The sequence below is a fragment of the Hemitrygon akajei genome, unplaced genomic scaffold, assembly GCF_048418815.1.
Source record: "Hemitrygon akajei unplaced genomic scaffold, sHemAka1.3 Scf000089, whole genome shotgun sequence".
Taxonomy (NCBI): Eukaryota; Metazoa; Chordata; class Chondrichthyes; order Myliobatiformes; family Dasyatidae; genus Hemitrygon; species Hemitrygon akajei.
Genome location: NW_027331975.1, coordinates 2,424,310 through 2,440,655, shown reverse-complemented (window position 1 = coordinate 2,440,655; position 16,346 = coordinate 2,424,310). Strand labels below are relative to the sequence as shown.

The window sequence follows — 16,346 nt, the reverse complement described above, 5'->3', positions numbered from 1 at the left end:
AAGGTTGTGGATATTGTCTACATAGACGTCAACACGTTATTTGACAAGGTCCGGCATAGCAGGCCGGTCAAGAAGTTTCAGTTGCTCAGCATCCGAGATGAAGTAGTAAACTGGATTAGACACTGGCTTTTTGGAGGAATTCAGAGTGTGACTATAGACTGTTGCATTTCTGATTGGCGCCTGTAACTCGTGTAGTGTCACGGGGGTCGGCGCTGTGCCTGTTGTTGTTTGTCATCTATATCAATGATCTGGATGAAATTACGTTTAACAGGATCAGCAAATTTGCTGATGACTTCAACATTGGGAAGGTGCAGTGGACAAAGATAAGACTACAAGAGCTTGCAGTGAGATCTAGACCAACTGGAAATTGGAATTAAAAGGGACCGATGCAATTTTATACAGACAGGTGCAAGATGTTGTACTTTGGATGGACCAAGCAGGGTAGATCTCACAAAGAGACCAGTAGAACAAACTGATCTGTTAATACAGGTCCATAAGTCATTGAGAGTGGTTGCAAATGTGCACAAGTTGCGGATCTGAAAGTGTCTTTGCGCATTAACCTTTATAAATGAAAATATTGTGGACAGAAGATGGGATATAATGCTGTATAAGACGTTGGTGAGGCCTAACTTTGATATGATGTGCAGTTCTGCTCACCTACCTACAGGGCAGATGGAAATAAGTTTGAAAGAGTACGCAAAAAAAATTACGCAGACCTTCTAACCCCTTATTCTACTTCTAGGTCCCTCAGGTCGGCTGGCTTGAGGCTCCTGGCTGTCCCACCATCTAAATTTAAGTTCGGTGGTGATACGACTTTGCTGTTGTAGTCCCTAGACTGTGGAACAGCATTCCCCTCCCTATCAGATATGCCCCCTCCATTGACTCTTAGAAGTCCAGGCTCAAAATTTCACTAGCGTTTGAATCTTCCTGATGTGGCTGATTTTTGGCTTGTGCCTAGGCTTATGTGTTGATTATTTTGTGTCAGTAAGCTAAGTGTCTTGTTGTTTCTATCTGTGTTTCTTGTATTTGTCATTTTAGCTACCTGTTATATTTTGTACAGCACTTTGGTCAACATGCGTGGTTTTTAATTGGGCTTTATAAATAAATTTGACTTGACGTGACTGGACAAGGACGCTGTCGGGACTGGAAGACCTGAGTTATAAGAAAAGAGTGAACGGGTCTGGGCTTTATTCATTGGAACGTGGAAGACTGAGGGGAGATTTGATAGAAGTGCACAAAATGTCATGGGGTATAGACAGGATATATACAAGCAGGCATTTTGTGCTGAGGTAAAGAGGTACTACAACAAGAGGTTATCAGTAAAGGGTGAAAGTGAAAAAATCAAGAGGTAAAAAGGTGAAACTTATTGACTCAGAAGGTGCTAATAGTGCGAAACTAGCTAGCAGCGCAAGCAGTACAAGCGTTTAAGATGGAATGAATGATAAGGGTATAGAGCGCCATGGCCCAGTGAAGGTCAATGGGAATAGGTAGTTTAAGTATTCCAGCATGGAACAGATGGGCCAAAGGGCCTGCATCTGTGCTGTAAATTTCTATGACTACGACAAGTCAACCACTCATTGTTCGGGAACTCAGGTAGAGACCAGACCAGATGTGGTTAGCAGTTTTCCATCCCTCAAGTACGGCAGTGAAGCCGGTTGGTCCAATGTACTATCTAACAGTTTAATATTCATCCTGGATTAACGAGCTGAGGTGAATTTGACCGATGGTCCAGATAAAATACTAAATTAATTTTAGACTGAATGCCTGTTCAACAGTCCAGATATGCAGCCACTGCTCTTATATCACACTGATAAATACAGCAGGTGTGAGAGGAAAAGGTGATGCTGAACCTGCAGTTCCCAGTGCTCCCCACCTTAACAACTGAGACCAGATCGGCGAGAGACAAGTCAGAGATCAAAGTCTCCATTCCCATGTAGAACTCGTAGAACGTGAAGGAGATTAATTTTGGTCACTATTCCCAGCGGTTCAGTGACAATACACTAACTACACTCACCTCATTTTCTTCTCTACTGAAATGTCCCTCCTTTGTCAACATCCAACCGAGCCTTTCAACCTTTTCTTCAATCGCTTGTTGGAGTCTGTCTCTGTAGAACGTTGTCAGTTGGTACAGTCGATATTCGTCCCCCTGTGCCAGGAGTTCAGAGATTGTAAACTTTGGCTCTGTAAATATAGAAAGGAAAATGTAGGCTTGAACTCAAATATCCACCGCTGTCACCCAACTGAACAACAAAAAGAACGTGTCTTGAACATGCCTACAGACACAAACAATGGATTAATTCCCCATCTCCAACAGTGGCCTTCAAACCTACCCAACAATATTCTAGGCATTACGTAAAAGAAGGACCACATTTAATGCGAACCAGTCCATCCCCCATCCCACCCACTCAGCTATTTCAGTTTTGGAATGGCAATAAATGCTGGGACAGTAGGTAATATTCGTTTCCCAGAGATACTCTCTCCACCCTGACGATACATTCCCCTTGATTCATATTCCAGAAATACTCTCCTCATCTGGACAGCTGCATTTCCTCCAATACACATCCTAGAAATCCTCAGAGCAGGCAGAACATTTCCTGTAGTGGGGTAACGGGTGCCCACTACACCACATGTACCACACTCACACATTCCCCCTCTCATCTGACCAACCCTCCAACAAGGCCTCATCTTTACCCTCCTCCCTCCCAGATTCTGTGAGCACATCACCCCCATATTTCACTTACCTGCTCCTTGTTGGGGACTTGACAATTCCATGTTCAATGAGCTTCCGAGCTGATAGACAGTCGCCTCACTTGTGGATGTTCCAGGGTCCTGATCGGTGTCTCCGACATCCCTGTCTTTAGGCCGACTTTGCTCCACTTCCACTGCGGCCGGACTGCATTCCATTGGGACATTGCTCTCAATCTGACCCTGCTTTGGTACCTTGCTTCCCGTGTCCCGATCATCTTCCCTCGATGATCCGCCAGGTAAAAGTCTCTTTGGTGCTTTCCCTGCTAGATTCCCCCCTGAAATAGATGACGAATTGCAGGTTATACGAGTATGATTTAGAGATGAGCAAAATTGATTCAGACTGCCGTGGAGCCGAGACTCTGGCTGATCAGGTTTGGAGTGGAACTGTACTGATTAATGTGAACCGTACATCCTGCCAGGTGACCATTCCGATAAGCCGGTGACTGGACACATTCACGCCCAGTAAAATAACAAGATAGACACAGTAATGCTAATCACTGAATTCACAGCAGTTGAACACACGGATGACACGGATCTTATTGCAATGGTCTCCGGTGATACTGGGAAATATCACAGCGATTATCTTCCACAAGCAAAAATCTCCCAGGGTCACTAACTGTCCAGTAGTCTGTGACAAGCACAGACCAGCAACGCAATTACACATGGTCCAGATTGCTGAATGACACATTCTCCAATCACTTTGTCACAGGATGTCCAGTCTCCTTGGTCACAGACTGACAATTCCCTTGTGACGCACATCATCCGGTCCCCTGGATCATAGACTGACCATTACCTTGAGATCTATGTTGACCGCTCCCCTGGTTCCCATCTTATCCCGCGCCTGATGATCGTCATGTAACAACTATGCTAGTCATTGGCAAAGTTTTGCTTCGAGAGCTTTGTGTGTAGTTGCAGTTGCTAATCTATAGGATGGAGGTGACTAAACTGGAAAGTGTGTAGTGGAGAATGACCACTACGGGACTGGACTAGGGTGTTGTTTTTTTTGTTTTATATGGTTCTGCTAGGAATGTTTTCCCTGGAGCTCAGAAGCTTGAGGGGTGACCTTACGCACATATATGAACATAAAATGATCAGGGGTGTAGATAGGGTAGGTGGTCACAGTCTTTTTCACAAGGTAGGGGAGTCTAAGACTTCAGCACAGACATTTATAAGGGACCAAAAGGGCATTTTTTCACATTATGGGTGATGGATATAAATTAGGTGCATCCAGAGGAGGCCGCAAACGGAAATAAAATTACGAAGTTGAGAGCATGTGGGCAGGAAAAAGGATAGAAGTTTACAAGGAAAATATGGTAAAAAGTGCAGGAAAATGGGGCAAGCTCAGACATTTAGAACAGCATGAATTAGATGGGCAGAAGGACCCGTTTCCAGGCTGTAATATCTTTTTATTCCATCTGGAATCACAGATTTGAGTACAATCGCAATTTCTATTGGTGACAGAAACATTTAGTCACTGGTTATAACAGGTTTCCCTGCAGAGACCCTGGGAATTTAAATTCAGGTAGAAGATCATCTCAAGAGTGAAATATTTAGAAACTGACGTTCACCATTTCTCCACAGCCCAGACATTCATTGGGGTATTAAAACTCCGAAGCAGACCACAAATATATCTACAATGAGCTGCCTCTTGAACCTCAGCCATTCCCAACACCGGCAATGATCTCCGCTCCGCTACAGAAAACAGATTTAGGAAACACCCCTGTTCTCCTTTGCGCAACAGCCTATAAAAACCTGGAGGGTCTTGAAAGCTTTCTTTCCAAACCCTGAAATGTTGGGTTATCACAAAATCTCTGAAATCCCGTAAATGTTCCTATCATCTGGCGTTGAGTTTTATAAATTAAAGTTGGCGATGTCTTACACATCAGGGCCGTTCTGGAGGTGAAACGGACACTGACCTTGGACATTTAGATAAACCACAAGACCACAGACTCATTCCTGCCTGTGATTCACTCACGACCACCTATTTCAAGATCTCCTGCTCCTTTCACACAGATGAAGCTTTGTATGGTGAGTGGAGTGATTCGACAATTACCGGTGTCACGTCCCTGCGCTGGAACTGTTAGCTTGATCAATTACTCTAGGCCGTTTACCAGCGGGATAAATGACACTGCTTGATGAAACTTTTCTGTGCCCTGTTAACACCTGTGTCAGTTGTTTCATCTGAATTACTGTGTACCAAAGCGACAAAAGTTTAATTCTAAGATCCCAGTGATCATACCTTCGTCCATTCTGATTCTGCCTGACGGTTGTTGATTGTCGTCGTCTTGTTTACATTATGGTCCCGGTTCTGGAAACCTCTACATGCTGGTGATGCCCTGAATTACACAACAAGCAGACAGTGAGTAGAGAGAGTACGATTACTTTGCAAGTATCAGAGAAGCATTCCCCATTCACAACATCTTCCACACGATGTATGTATGTCTGCCCACTGATACATCTACAGAGAGACTCACACAGCAATAGAGTTCAAATTCAGAGCGTTCATCTCAACGAGAGAATGCCAACCACAGTGCCCATCGAGATGGTTACAATTTCCTGTGATGGGCCCACTTCCCTTCTGGCCTTTTCACTCCATCTACACATCCCAACTGCTTTTTGAATTATGCGAATGCGCCTGCCTCATCCACTTCCTCTGGCTGTTTTCTCCATATAATCCCCAACATCTGCATGAATCCGTTGCTGCTCGGTTCGGTTTTGAAATCTCTTTACCACCCCCTGTCCACTTAGATCCCCTATAGCTACGATAATCTTCTCTGTGATAATCTTCTAATTTTGTGCATTCTGCGAACTTACCAGTCAAATAATCCTTGTGCAACCGCATCCAAATCATTGCTATAAAATAACGAATACCAAAGGTCCCAAACCCTAATTACTCGCCTCCATTGCGAGGAGAAGGAGAAACCTTCAATCAGCACGCTTTGCTTGCTACCTTGAAGCTAATTTTGAATACATCCAACTTGCTCTCTCCGGACAGCATGGGACTTGATCATCGAGACCAAGCTGTCATGTGACACCTTGTCAAAGACTTTGCTGAAGACCCATGTACAACATCCATGGGAACATAACTTTGAATGTAAACCTCTGCTTAACGTCACGTTCACAGGCTCTGACAATGTAATTAGCAGAAAAGTACTTGATGAGGCCAAGGTATGTAAATGTAAACTGTTTGTTGCCATTTGCTAGTGAGGACTGAATAAAATGCAGTGTTGGGACATTTTTCTTTATAAAAGATCTGTTCTCAGCAAAGGCCTACACGACGATATATTCGAGGGTAAGTGTATCATTGCAGATTGTAATAGCCAGAGGAATCAATGGCATGTTGCTGCAGTTCATATTAATTCCACATTTCTTCAATCACTACAGCACAACGTACCTGCGGCTTCTGATAAAGGGAGGAAATTGTCAAGGTTTTTTGAGATGACTATAACGTAACAAGGAAACATCAGAAATGACCAAAAGCTGCTGCAGATGATGCAGGACCTTCAAATGAGCGAACACTGAGAGAATGTGCGAGACTTAAAAGAGCTGGGCTTCTGAAAGCACATTACCAGACCTGGAGTGATCGCAAGTGGGTTAGGCAGAGGCATAACTGGTGTTTCTGGGCACATTCAGTCCAATCCACCTATTTCATACCTTCCTTTGTACAGGTATGTAATGTCTAAAGGACCAGTGTTTGTGTAAATTAGACTCACCAAACTTTCTCCTGACTGAATCAATGGAAAATCTGAGTCAGAAAGGTTCTCTCCAGTTGATGCTCTCAATCCTCGGGCTGGTTCACTTGTCGCTGTTCCCTCGTTTCAGTCGTGGTTTGCTTCCAGTTGTGGGTTTTTCTTCCAATAAATCTCTCACCGCAGATCTAACTATAACCAGAGAGATAATGAAGCACGTTAACAATACAAATGAGAGCAAATCATTTCTGCTTAATGTACCAAAGGCAAATCTCACTGAAATTTAAACGCTGAAAACAAATAAAAGGATCTCAGTGAACAAATCTGTAATTGTCCCTCACACGTCACAAATCCTGATACGGGATACGAAGGACTCATCGTTCAGTCATGATAAGATATTGGAGCAGAATTAAGTGATTCAGTCCATCGAGTCTGCTCCATCATTCAATCATGGCTGATTTTTTTTTTCACCCCAATGTCATATTCCTGCCTTCCTCTCATAAAGTGCTGGAAACTCGGTACATCAGATTGGATCTGTGTAAAAAGACACTGTGGAAGACCCAGTATCAGAATTGGGATTGTCCAAGATGATGCGTGATATGCTGAACGCTTAATTGAGCAATTTGGCCCAGATCTCATCCTTGCTCATACCTATAATGGGGGATGTACTACACCCAATGTTCTGAAAAGGTAGTAAAAGTGATTATCGGGGCATTAATCAGAATCAGAATCAGAATCAGAATCAAACTTTAATCGCCAAGTACCTGTACACATACAAGGAATTTACTTCCGGCAGATGTTGTCTCTCTGCTCATAACAATAATAATGATAAATATAAATGAAAATATAGATTATACATAGAGGTACTGCAATACAAGTAATAGTTAGCCGACAGTTAACCGGCAGTTAACTGTTCAGCAAAGTGACCGCAGTACGGAAAAAACTTCTCCAGTGCCTATTAGTCTTAGTCTGGAGGGATCTGAAGCGCCTACCAGACGGAAGAAGATCAAACAGTCCGTGTGCAGGATGGGAGGAGTCCTTTATGATGTTCCCCGCCCTCTTCTTCAACCTGGAAGAGTACAGGTCCACAATAGAAGGCAGGGAGGCTCCAATGATGCGCTCGGCAGTCCTCACTGTGCGCTGTAGTCTTGTTCTATCCTGTTTGGTGACGAAACCGAAAAGCTCTTGAATTTATAGTAAATGGACCTTCTAGTTATTCGCTGCTCAACATTAGTTCTGTATTGTTAATCACTTGAGCCTCATTGCCTCACACTATGCTCCCTCGGACAAGACGAAATTATTATTAATTTTCTTGCGTTATTCATTACTATTTCCTGGATACCAGAGAGGCTCACGGTGAAACAGTTTTGTCCTCTCTATTAAGTTTTAACCGCGTCTATAACAGGGAGCACGATAATGTACCGTATTCAATCGTGATTAATATGCATAGAATCTAACGTGGTCCCGTCTCCAATGTTCCCACTAATTTCTATGTTTGACGCTGCGTGGATGAGCCATTGCGCTGAGCTGGAAGTTTTCACACGGGCTGAAAAATATTCGGCATCTTTTGTAAAATGCATCTATGAATATTTAGGATGAAGACAGACCAGAAAAAAATACATTCTTTTGATTTTAATTATTAATTAACGAATAGGATGAAATGCAGTACAACAAAGAAAAACTTTCAGGTCTCATAAACGTTTCTCTGGCAGTGTTTAATTCCATCTGCGCTGCAACAAAGGCTCCGCTCGCGGGAGCATTTTGGTTACGCAGACGCGCAATTTAGAGGGAACAGCGACGGGTCTCTCTCTCCACGTTACCCCCATCTTATAACAATGTTTTGTCTCCTGCCTTGCCAGCGACAACCTGTTGTTGCAAAAATTGCAAATCGTCAATAATCAGGCCCAGATCTCATCCGTGTTCATATTCGAGATGGTGAGGATTTGTCTAAATGTGAAATGCAGTAAATGGCCACTTTGTTAGGTACAACAGTATACCAGCTCATTAATATGAATCTGTTAATCATCTGCCTGCATCTGAAAAAACATAAACACATGCAGGTATGGTCAACGAGTTCAGTTGTTATTTAGACCAAACATCTGAATAGGAAATAAATGTGATATAAGTGACGTTGACCGTAATATACACTGGAATTTAGAAGGATGAGAGGGGATCTGATTGAAACATATAAGATTATTAAGGGATTGGACACGCTAGAGGCAGGGAAAATGTTCCCGATGTTGAGGTAGTCTAGAACCAGAGACCACAGTTTAAGAATAAGGGGTAGACCATTTAGAACAGAGTTGAGGAAAAACTTTTTCACCCAGAGAGTTGTGGATCTATGGAATGCTCTGCTTCAGAAGGCAGTGGAGGCTAATTCTCTGGATGCTTTCAGGAAAGAGTTAGATAGAGCTCTTAAAGATAGCAGAGATGAGGGATATGGGGAGAAGGCAGGAACGGGGTACTGATTGTGGATGATCAGCCATGATCACGTTGAATGGCGGTGCTGGCTCGAAGGGCCGAATGGCCTACACCTGCACCTATTGTCTATTGACCGTGGAGTGCTGGCTGGTGCCAGACCGGGTGGTCTGAGTGTTACCAAAACTCATCAGCTACTTGGATTTTCACGTATAAATCTCTCGATTTACAGAGAATGGTCCGGAAACAAACCAAAGGAACATCCAGTGAGCGGCGGTTCCAAAGGCCCCGTTAATGAGAGAGCTCAGTGAGATTGTCTAGACTGATTAAATCCGACAGGAAAGCGGTAAGAAATCAAATAAGCATGCGGTCCAACAGCGGCGTGCAAGAGAGCGTCACTGAACGCATAACCTTGGATTTGGACGGGGTGCAGCCGCATTAAACGCCGAACATTCACTCAGTGTCTCATCATTAGTTACAGGGGTACATAAAAACGTGCCCCCTGAGTGTAGACTTCCATACGTTTATCAACTGCCAGTGAGATTTATTACAGGAATTTTTATCCTAAATATCACTGCCAGATATATAAAGTTTTTGCTAAGAAAAAACACACAAACAAAATAAAACACACATATTCGTAAATCCACGCAATCCTAAGGACAATATTGAACTGATAGAAACAATAGCACGACTAGGGCGATCAGTGTGTGAAATGAACGCCATAACATTTCCCCTATGACACTGTCCTTACCTGGTGCTGGACTCCTGAGTCTGGTTTCAGCGAATCCGAGCATCTGAATTTTATGGCCCTAACAGTAAGTGAACACACCCTGAGCAATGTTCAGTTGATAACACGCTCATAAACTTGAGCTTCAGTCTATTCAGCATGTAACGCCATAGCTTGTTCCACAACGCTTGTGTTAAACCACATAAAAGCTTAATTTGCATGAACAAGTCACTCTTACAAGTGGTCTGAACCAGAATTAATACTACAGTGCAAACGGTGCAGTAATTTCCTCTCTCTGGAATACTTGATGTGCTCTAGAGAAGAATCACAACCCACATCCTGGTTCGGTTCGGTTGGCGTCGTCGCTTTAATTTATTGTTCACCCTTGGACCAGTTTATTGTCAGATTATAAACCCCAGCGACAGCTCAGGGCAAAGATCGCTCTGGGTTTATTGCACAGAGACAGCAGAAGGAAGGGCGCTGTCAACTCTGATGGAATATAATGTATTTGGTATAATACTCTCTTTTGAACAGGAGGCATTCTTTTTCTCCTGATTTTACTGTGTCCCCCCGGCCTGGAGCTGACTTCAAGGTCACCCTGTTTACAAAGAGCCATCTTTAACAGTTGTCCGCAGTTGGCCCTTTACAGTAATGAGCCAACTGGGGAGCAACTGTGCCGAGATAACCATCTCCCAGAGATAACAACCGGTCAAAGTCGACAGCAAGATAAGAACGCCCTTCTCCTTCAGCTTATTGCTCAGTTACTGGAAACAGATTACCACATCACAGTAACAATCATATGAAATTATGATCATATCCCGTTGGCGAATTTGCCTGGCAGCCCATTTACTCCACACATACATCAACCAGCATCGCATTTATTTTACAAGTACTTGTACCGTTACTCGTCAGAGACCGATGGGAATAAACATTAATTTCACTGCGTTTCTTATTTGTCTGAGGGTGCTGCCGGTATGTTGAATTAGTAACAGGACATTCACCTCCTCAGTCCTGTTCCGCCATTCTCTATGATCACAGCTGATAGATAGATAGATAGATAGATAGATAGATAGATAGATAGATAGATAGATAGATAGATAGATAGATAGATAGATAGATAGATAGATAGATAGATAGATAGATAGATAGATAGATACTTTATTAATCCCCATGGGGAAATTCAACATTTTTTTCCAAATTCAACATTTTTTCCAATGTCCCATACACTTGTTGTAGCAAAACTAATTACATACAATACTTAACTCAGTAAAAATATGATATGCATCTAAATCACTCTCTCAAAAAGCATTAATAATAGCTTTTAAAAAGTTCTTAAGTAGTTTACTTAAATACATTAAATACAATCAACCCCGGCACTTTAACATATCTTACTCCTGGCGGTTGAATTGTAAAGCCGAATGGTATTGGGGAGTATTGACCTCTTCATCCTGTCTGAGGAGCATTGCATCGATAGCAACCTGTCGCTGAAACTGCTTCTCTGTCTCTGGATGGTGCTATGTAGAGGATGTTCAGGGTTTTCCATAATTGACCGTAGCCTACTCAGCGCCCTTCGGTCAGCTACCGATGTTATACTCTCCAGTACTTTGCCCACGACAGAGCCCGCCTTCCTTACCAGCTTACTAAGACGTGAGGCGTCCCTCTTCTTAATGCTGCCTCCCCAACACGCCACCACAAAGAAGAGGGCGCTCTCCACAACTGACCTATAGAACATCTTCAGCATCTCACTACAGACATTGAATGACGCCAACCTTCTAAGGAAGTACAGTCGACTCTGTGCCTTCCTGCACAAGGCATCTCTGTTGGCAGTCCAGTCTAGCTTCTCGTCTAACTGTACTCCCAGATACTTGTAGGTCTTAACCTGCTCCACACATTCTCCATTAATGATCACTGGCTCCATATGAGGTCTAGATCTCCTAAAGTCCTAAAGCTGGACCGAGATCTTAGTGACATACATCCCTGCGGCCGCCTGGAATAATTTGCACTCTCTTGTCTGTCAGGAATTTGTGCGCTGCAGAATTAAACACATTGGAAAAAAAATCCCTGCTTCTCATTTCCTTTGAAAACAGTTTCAACTCATAAAAATAACATTATCTACCTTCACCTGTTTCAGCTTCCCCTGGAACAGTAACTGATAGTATTGATACGGTAGAAAAACTAGAGATACTTGCCGTGACAAGTGGGCTTATTGAAACACCAAAACACAACCCAGTACGGTCCCTATTCTTACCTGGTGCTGGACTCCTCATTCTGGTTTCAGCGAATCCAAGCATCTGAATTTTATGTCCCTAACAGTAAGTGAACACACCCTGAGCAATGTTCAGTTGATAACACGCTCATAACCAGAACTTCAGTCTATTCAGCAAGTAACGCCGCACCCTGTTCCACAACGCTTGTTATGAAAAATGCAAAGACTCTGTTTTTAAGCCTTCCGAATGTGTAGTTCGAGCCAAAAGTACGATTTCAGTGCGCGATGCAATGATTACCTTTCTCTGGACAATTTGATCTGCTCCAGGGAGGGAGCACAACTCGCATCCTGGTTCGGTTCTGTTGGTGTCTTCCCTTTGATTTATTGTTCACCTTGTGACCAGTTTATTGTCAGATTATAAACTCCAGCTGCAGCTCAGGGCAAAGATCGCACAGAGACAGCAGAAGGAAGGGCGCTGTGAACTCTTGTAAAATATTATGCATTTGGAGTCATGTATTTTTTTTTTCGTTTTGAACACTGGCATTCTTTAAGTGTGTTCCGACTACCTGGAGCTGACTTGAACGTCAGCCTGTTTAGAAAGAGCCATTTTTAACAGTTGTCCGCAGTTGGTCCATTACTGCAATGGGCCGATTGTGGAGCAACTGTGCTGAGATTACCATCTCCCAGAGATAACAACCGGTCAAAGTCAACAGCGAGATAAGAACGCCCTTCCCCTGCAGTTTATTGCCCACTTACTGGAAACAAGTTACCATGTCAACGTAGAACCATATGAAATTGTGACCATATAACGCTTGCTTATTCGGCAGGTATGGCACTTATTTTGCAAATACATCTGGCGTTCCTCGTCTGAGATCGAAGGAAAAACATCAAACGTTAAATACACCGGGTCTCTTATTTGTCAGAGTGTGCTACTGGTATGTTGAATTAGTAACAGGACATTCGCTCCCTCAGTCCTGTCCCGCCATTCTCTATGATCACAGCTGGATCGTGATCTCAGTGACACATTCCTGCGACCGTCGGCAACACTTCACTCCCTTGCCTGTCAAGGATCTGTGCGCTGCGGAATCAAACACACTGAAAAAAAACCTCTGCTTCTCTTTCCCTTTGAGGAAGAGAATTCCAAATTGACACTAGTTCCACCTCAGAAATATAACCTCATAATAACTTCTTCTGCTTCAGCTCCCCCTACAGGAGCAAACACGCATTCCTTCTTCAGAATCGGCGTGATGTTCGGTGTCTCCAGCAAAAGCTTTATTTATGTAACCACCAGCGGAAAAAAACCTCCTCACCTTCATCTAAATAACAACGCATACAATCAACTCCCCGTCTTTACCGAGTTCCAGCGAATACAGACGAGAGGTCACCATTGAAGCAGACGGGGAACGGTATCAGAGGTCCCGGTCATGCACTCAGTGGCCACATTATTAGGTACAGTAGGTACATAGTAAAGCGCCCACTGAGTGTAGAATTTGCTATTTTTGTCTACCGTCAGTGAGAATTACCACATTATTTGTTAATATAAATATCACTGCCAGATCTATCTTCGCTAAAAAAAAGCATACAGAATAATCGAGCTCACAGATACGTAAAGCCGCGCGATTTCAATGATAATATTGATATGGTAGAAATATTAGAAATACTGCCGTTACAAGCGGGCTTATTAAAACGCCGTAACACTGCCGAATACAGTCCACCTTCCTACCTGATGCAGGACACCTATGTCTGATTTCAGGGAATCCGAGCATCTGAATTTTATGTTCCTAACAGTAAGTGAACACACCCTGAGCAATGTTCAGTTGATAACACGCTCATAAACCTGAACTTCAGTCTATTCAGCAAGTAACGCCACATCATGTTCCACAACGCTTCTGTTAAAGCAGACAAAGACTCACTTTGCTTGAATGAGTCTTTCTAACTCGTGGTCCGAACCAGAATTAATACTTCAGTGCGCGACATTTTACCACCTCCAGAGAGGAATCATAACCTGCATCCTGATTCCGTTCGGTTGGTGCCGTCGCTTGGATTTATTATTCACCTTAGGACCAGTTTATTGTCAGATTATAAACCCCAGCGACTTCTCAGGGCAAAGATCGCTGTGGGTTTATTGCACAGAGACAGCAGAAGGAAGGGCGCTCTCCACTCTGATGGAATATTATGCATTTGAAATAATGTTCTTTTTGATCAGCGGACATTCCCTTTCTCCAGATTTAAGTGTGCCCCCGTCGCCAGGACCTGCACTGATTTTAAGTGGCCAATTTAAAAGCCATCTTTAACAGTTGTCTGCAGTTGTAAACTTCGGGTAATGGGCAATGGGGAGAGGCTGTGGCGAGATTGCTATCTCCCAAAGATAACAACCGGTCAAAGTCGACAGCAAGATACGGATGCCCTTCTCCTTCAGTTTATTGTTCACTTACTGGAAACAAATTGCAGGATCACAGCGCCATCATATGAAATTTAGACCATTTCCTGCTGGTGAATTTGGCTGATATCGCATTTACTTTACACATACATCAACCGTTTTTCATCAGTGAGTGATGGAAGAACTCGGAGCATTAAATTCACGGGGTCTCTTATTTGGTGAAGGTTGTTGCTCGCATATTGAATTAGTAACAGGACATTCGGCTATTTCTATTTGAAGAAATAACAGGCAGGTTAGAGAGAGGTGAATACGTTGATGTTGGGTACTTGGATTTTCGAAAGGCCTGTGACAAGGTGCCACACTCGAGGCTGCTTAGCAAGCTACGAGCCCGTGGTGTTACAGGAAAGAGTCTAGCATGGATAAATCGGTGCCTGATTGGCTGCATGTCTTATGGTCTTATGGAAATGCAGCTTCCATGGAGGTGAAGGAAAGAGGTGGAACTGGCTGCTGGAAGACATAGTTTGTCAGGTCTGAAAACGAGCTGAATGTACCATAACCTTCAGACTGAATCAGAAAACCATTCTGACGCTGCTAATATACCCGTCCTGTACTCTGTGCAGATGGATTTTAAACACCCTCCACATGTCAGATGTGGACTTGCCAGAAACAGTTGTTTCCCAGTAACTCTCAGTAGTTCTTGCTTACTGAATTAGAAAATTTACCCTGATCCAATTCTTTACTCTCCCGCAAAGTCTACACTTTTCTTCTCTATAGCTATCTTAAACTTAAGGAGTTCTGCCCTCACCATTCACCCACCAAATGGTCGGGTATCTAGCTAGCATAATTACCCATCAGTTTCAGTGCAGCTCCTGCTTTTGTTGGACTATCTACATCCTGATTTAAGATGTCATCCCAGATAGATAAAATAGTTGAAACTAGAGAATCGTGGAGCTTTTAATAATCAAAGGGAGGCAATTAAAAATGAATAAGCAGAGAAAAGGTGAAATATGAAGGCAAGCTAGCTAATAATATAAAATAAGATACCAAAATAATGTATCATAATGAAGCACAGTAATGTATCATATTCAATCGTGATTAATATGCATAAAATCTAACATGGTCCAATCTCCAATATTCCCACTAAATTACTATTTTTGCAGCTGTGTGGATCAACCATTGCTCTGAGCCAGAAATTTTCACACGGCCTGAAAAAAGCGCCGCATCTTAGATGTGTGTGTTTTTGCTCATCTCTGAATATTTAGAATGGACTGACAAATATATATATATACTTTTGTCTTTATCTATTATTGGAAGGATAAGATAAATTATAGTGCAATAAAGAAAAACTCTCAGATTTCATGAACTTTTTTTCCAGCTGCATTTTAATCCACCTGCACTGCAACAAAGGCTCCGTGACGCGAACATTTTAATTACAGCGCAGCCGCACACCGGCGCAGCTCAGAAGGAACAGTGACAGTCTCTCTCCCCAGGTTACCCCAAACTGCCTTGTCAGCGACAACCTGTTGTTGGAAATAGAAAGATTGCAAAAATCAGCACCAAATCTCACCCATATTCAAATTCGAGATAGGTGAGGGCCCGTCTAAATGGTAAATGCACCAAATGGCCGTGTTATTAGGTACAGCCGCACATTAATGGGAATCTGTTAATCGGGTGGCGGCAACTCAAAGGATAGAAAAATGCAGATATGGTCAAGGGGTTCAGTTGTGGTTAGGCGAAACATCAGAATCTGGAATAAATGTGGTTTCAGTGACCTTGACTGTGGAATGATCGCTGGTGCCAGACAGAGTGGCATGAACATTGCGGAAACTGATCATCTCCTTGGATTTTCACGCACAAGTCGCTCGGTTTACAGTGAATGGTGCGAAAACAAAACGAAAGAAAATCCAGTGAGCAGCAGTTCTGAGGGTGGAAACGCCTTGTTAATGGGAGACATCAAGGAGATTGACTAGACTGATTAAATCCGACAGGAAGGTGACAGTAACTTAAATAGCCATGCGCTTCAAAAGCCGGGGTGCAGAAGAGCGTCACTGAACGCCGAACGTCGGATTTGGACGGGGTACAGCCACGGTAAACTCCGAACATACACTCAGTGGCCATATTATAAGGTACAGGAAGTAGATAAGAATTGCCCACTGAGTGTAGACGTCTATACGTTTA

At 43.1% G+C, this 16,346-nt stretch overlaps 1 protein-coding gene across 1 annotated transcript in view; it reads right to left on the bottom strand.

The window, feature by feature from the left end:
- Positions 1–5,083, bottom strand: part of LOC140722792 (uncharacterized) — a 31,383-nt gene extending 26,300 nt beyond the window's left edge. The window contains exons 1-3 of the mRNA XM_073037458.1: positions 4,988–5,083; positions 2,742–3,023; positions 2,015–2,181 (exon numbers count right to left, since the gene is read on the bottom strand). Of these exons, the coding sequence (XP_072893559.1) occupies positions 2,015–2,181; positions 2,742–3,023; positions 4,988–4,997 (459 nt within the window). The 5' untranslated portion in view covers positions 4,998–5,083. The remainder of the gene's footprint in view (positions 1–2,014; positions 2,182–2,741; positions 3,024–4,987) is intronic.
- Positions 5,084–16,346: the final 11,263 nt, after the last annotated feature.